Source organism: Volvox carteri (genome assembly GCF_000143455.1).
Source record: "Volvox carteri f. nagariensis unplaced genomic scaffold VOLCAscaffold_469, whole genome shotgun sequence".
In the NCBI taxonomy this organism is placed as follows: Eukaryota; Viridiplantae; Chlorophyta; class Chlorophyceae; order Chlamydomonadales; family Volvocaceae; genus Volvox; species Volvox carteri.
Genome location: NW_003307993.1, coordinates 1 through 2,621, shown reverse-complemented (window position 1 = coordinate 2,621; position 2,621 = coordinate 1). Strand labels below are relative to the sequence as shown.

Genomic DNA, 2,621 nt, shown 5'->3' with positions numbered 1-2,621 from the left:
TGTTGCATCCTCACACTTCACATCCCCACCATACATCCTTGTCACATACATGTCTCACCGTCACACCTCACATCTCACATCCTTGCGTTCGGCAAATATTTGCAGTACTACACGTACGGTTTCATGCGGTCATACATTCATGTGCACACACGTTGTGTGTACTCGCGGTCGCATGCCCTGGTGCTTCACATTCACGGGTGTATGGTGCTTTGTGTACGGCATGTGCGGCTGAAACCGCATATTAGGAATGTGTAGTATAGCAGCACCGGAGCGTTGCATTGCAAAAGTCAGCCATCATGCAGGGCACTGCGAAGAGATGCAGTTCCTCACCGCGGGCCGCCATGTAACAGATGCAGATGTGGAACACGGTGCCACAGAAGCAGTCGGGGTTGCTCTGCCGCTTGTCGCCAGGTTTGAAACCAAAAAGGATGTCCATAAAGGCGAGCTTAACCGTGTTGAGGAGTGCTTGGCTGGTGTAGGGGTTGTTTCGCACCCGCCACCACTTGTCCATGACACGCTTTTCCACAACGGAGCACCATCCTCACCAAATTCCAGAAACTGCCCAGCGGCCACGACTGCAGCCGCACTGTGCAAGTCGGCGGGGTTGACATTAAACATGAGGATTGGCAGCCCGGTTGCGGTGGCTACACCACGTAGATTGGCGTGCATGTTGTGGTAATATGCATCTGTCATGTCGATGCGTGCGACTGTTCGCCGAAGAGAGGTGACGAGGGTGTGCACGAGAGGTGACATGTCTTGGAGCAGGTGGCGGCGATCCGGGTGCATCTTCGGCAATGCCAGGATGTCCGCCATCGCTTTGACAGCCTCTCGCGGGATGGCGCCCACCGTGTCGATGTCCTGCTGGCAGCACTTCACTGTAACCCATGTCTGCACTTTTGCGTCCTCCATGTTGAGCACGTCCACCATGCGGGCGAGCATGAGGAGGTTGCCGCTGAGCTGCTGCTGTGGCACACGCGTAGACACATGCTGGAAGAAGGTCCGGTTGCTCATACCCAGGGGACGGAGGCCGCCCTTTGTGTACAGAAATGCGGTGGGGAAGTTGCTGGCAAGCACATCTTCCCGGGAGTAGTCCAGGATCTGCAGCAGGGCGGAGGCATAGAGCAGGGAGCATGCATTGGGCAGGTCGATTGTGATATGCATATCAGTGAGGAGGCACAAGCCTTATGCGGGTATGTCATGCACGAGAGTAGCAGCGCATCAGGGAATACACTTCACCCACCCATAACCAGCTTACCTTAGAACCACGGCCCCCAGACGCAAAGACCAGCCGGTGTTCCGCTGTCAGCTCACGGTGTAGCTCCACCGGGTTTCGTGCATCATCACCTAATCCCGGCACAGTTGTGTCAGGGACAACAGGCACCAGAACTCCGAGCTCCTCGAGACCAGCATCCTCCGGTGTGTTGTCCGCTTGTGACACTCTGGGTCCATTGCCTGCCACTCCTTCATCGCTTGGTCATCGATATGCCTCTCGGAGGTGAGGTTGCTGAGGTAGTTGACCCAGGCCACAATATTAGCTGCTCGGATGGACAACACCTTGGTGCTCTTGAGCTTTTCTAGCAGCTCCTCCTTGCTGCTGACGACATCCATGCAGAGGACGGTGATGTTCTCCGGCAACGACACAGCAGAGCATGGGATGGTGTCCACCCACTGATCGAGTGATGGGTTCGCCATGGCTATCTTGTGCATTGTGACGGTGATGGGCTGCAAGTCAGGCGGCCGGTTCTTAACCTTAAGCGTGTAGATCTGCTGCTGCACATGGCCCAGCCCCAGTATGTTGGCTTCCAGCACGGTAGGCCACTCCAGATGCTGCCCATCCTGATTGATTTCCGGCACGTCTCCACCATCATAGCGTGCGAGAGCAGCCTCCGGGATGCGTCCGCCTGGATGCGGAGGCAGCAGCCACAGGCAGGGCAGACCAGCCAGAATAACCAGTGCGGTTGTGTGCGTGCATGCATGAACACCCAGCACACATGATCGGCAACGAAAGCACCGCATGCAAATTCTCATGAAATGCGTATGTCCCAGCAGCCTACCCCAGAACCGGCCACAACGAACAACATCCCACAGGAAAGCAGCCGCCAAAACCCATCAAATACATATGTTGCCACACATTCGTTCCCCCGACCCAGTGTTTAGTGCTTACATTCCAAGGCATGAATGCAGTCATTGCACATCATGATGATGTCGTCGCCAGCCTCGTTGGTGTGCACTGTACAATTCTCCCCAGAGCGCTCCACATGCATGCAGTACAGCACTAGCCACACACCCAGAGCAGTGGGATCCGGCCGTGGCTCCATGCCAAGGTTGTGGCGGCCACGAAGGGAGCATCCATTCCTCATGCTGGCCGTCCGCGTCTTGTGGCCGTGTCGCATCCACTTCTGCTTCTTCATCGGAAAGAATAGACTCCTGCTCGTCGTCAATACCATCCGTCTCACACCGACGCTGCCGTGGCAGACTAGATGGGCCCGCCTCATGCGGCGGAAAGTCCTCCGGGAAGCCGTATGCTCCAGTGTTGCCCAAATGGTCCCGCACCTGTTGCAACGAACTGCACTGCTGGGTGGGCTGGTGGTGCTCTTGGTCATCCGAACCACCAGAGTACC

The 2,621-nt window shown here is 56.5% G+C and overlaps 1 protein-coding gene across 1 annotated transcript; it reads right to left on the bottom strand.

Annotated features, from left to right (window-relative positions):
- Positions 1-241: 241 nt before the first annotated feature.
- VOLCADRAFT_101200 (uncharacterized protein) lies at positions 242-2,411 on the bottom strand (the record flags this gene model as incomplete). Its single annotated transcript, XM_002959642.1, has 6 exons — positions 242-445; positions 546-586; positions 651-1,098; positions 1,256-1,344; positions 1,437-1,901; positions 2,165-2,411. The coding sequence occupies 6 exons, from the start codon at positions 2,409-2,411 to the stop codon at positions 242-244; spliced, it is 1,494 nt and encodes a 497-aa protein (XP_002959688.1).
- Positions 2,412-2,621: the final 210 nt, after the last annotated feature.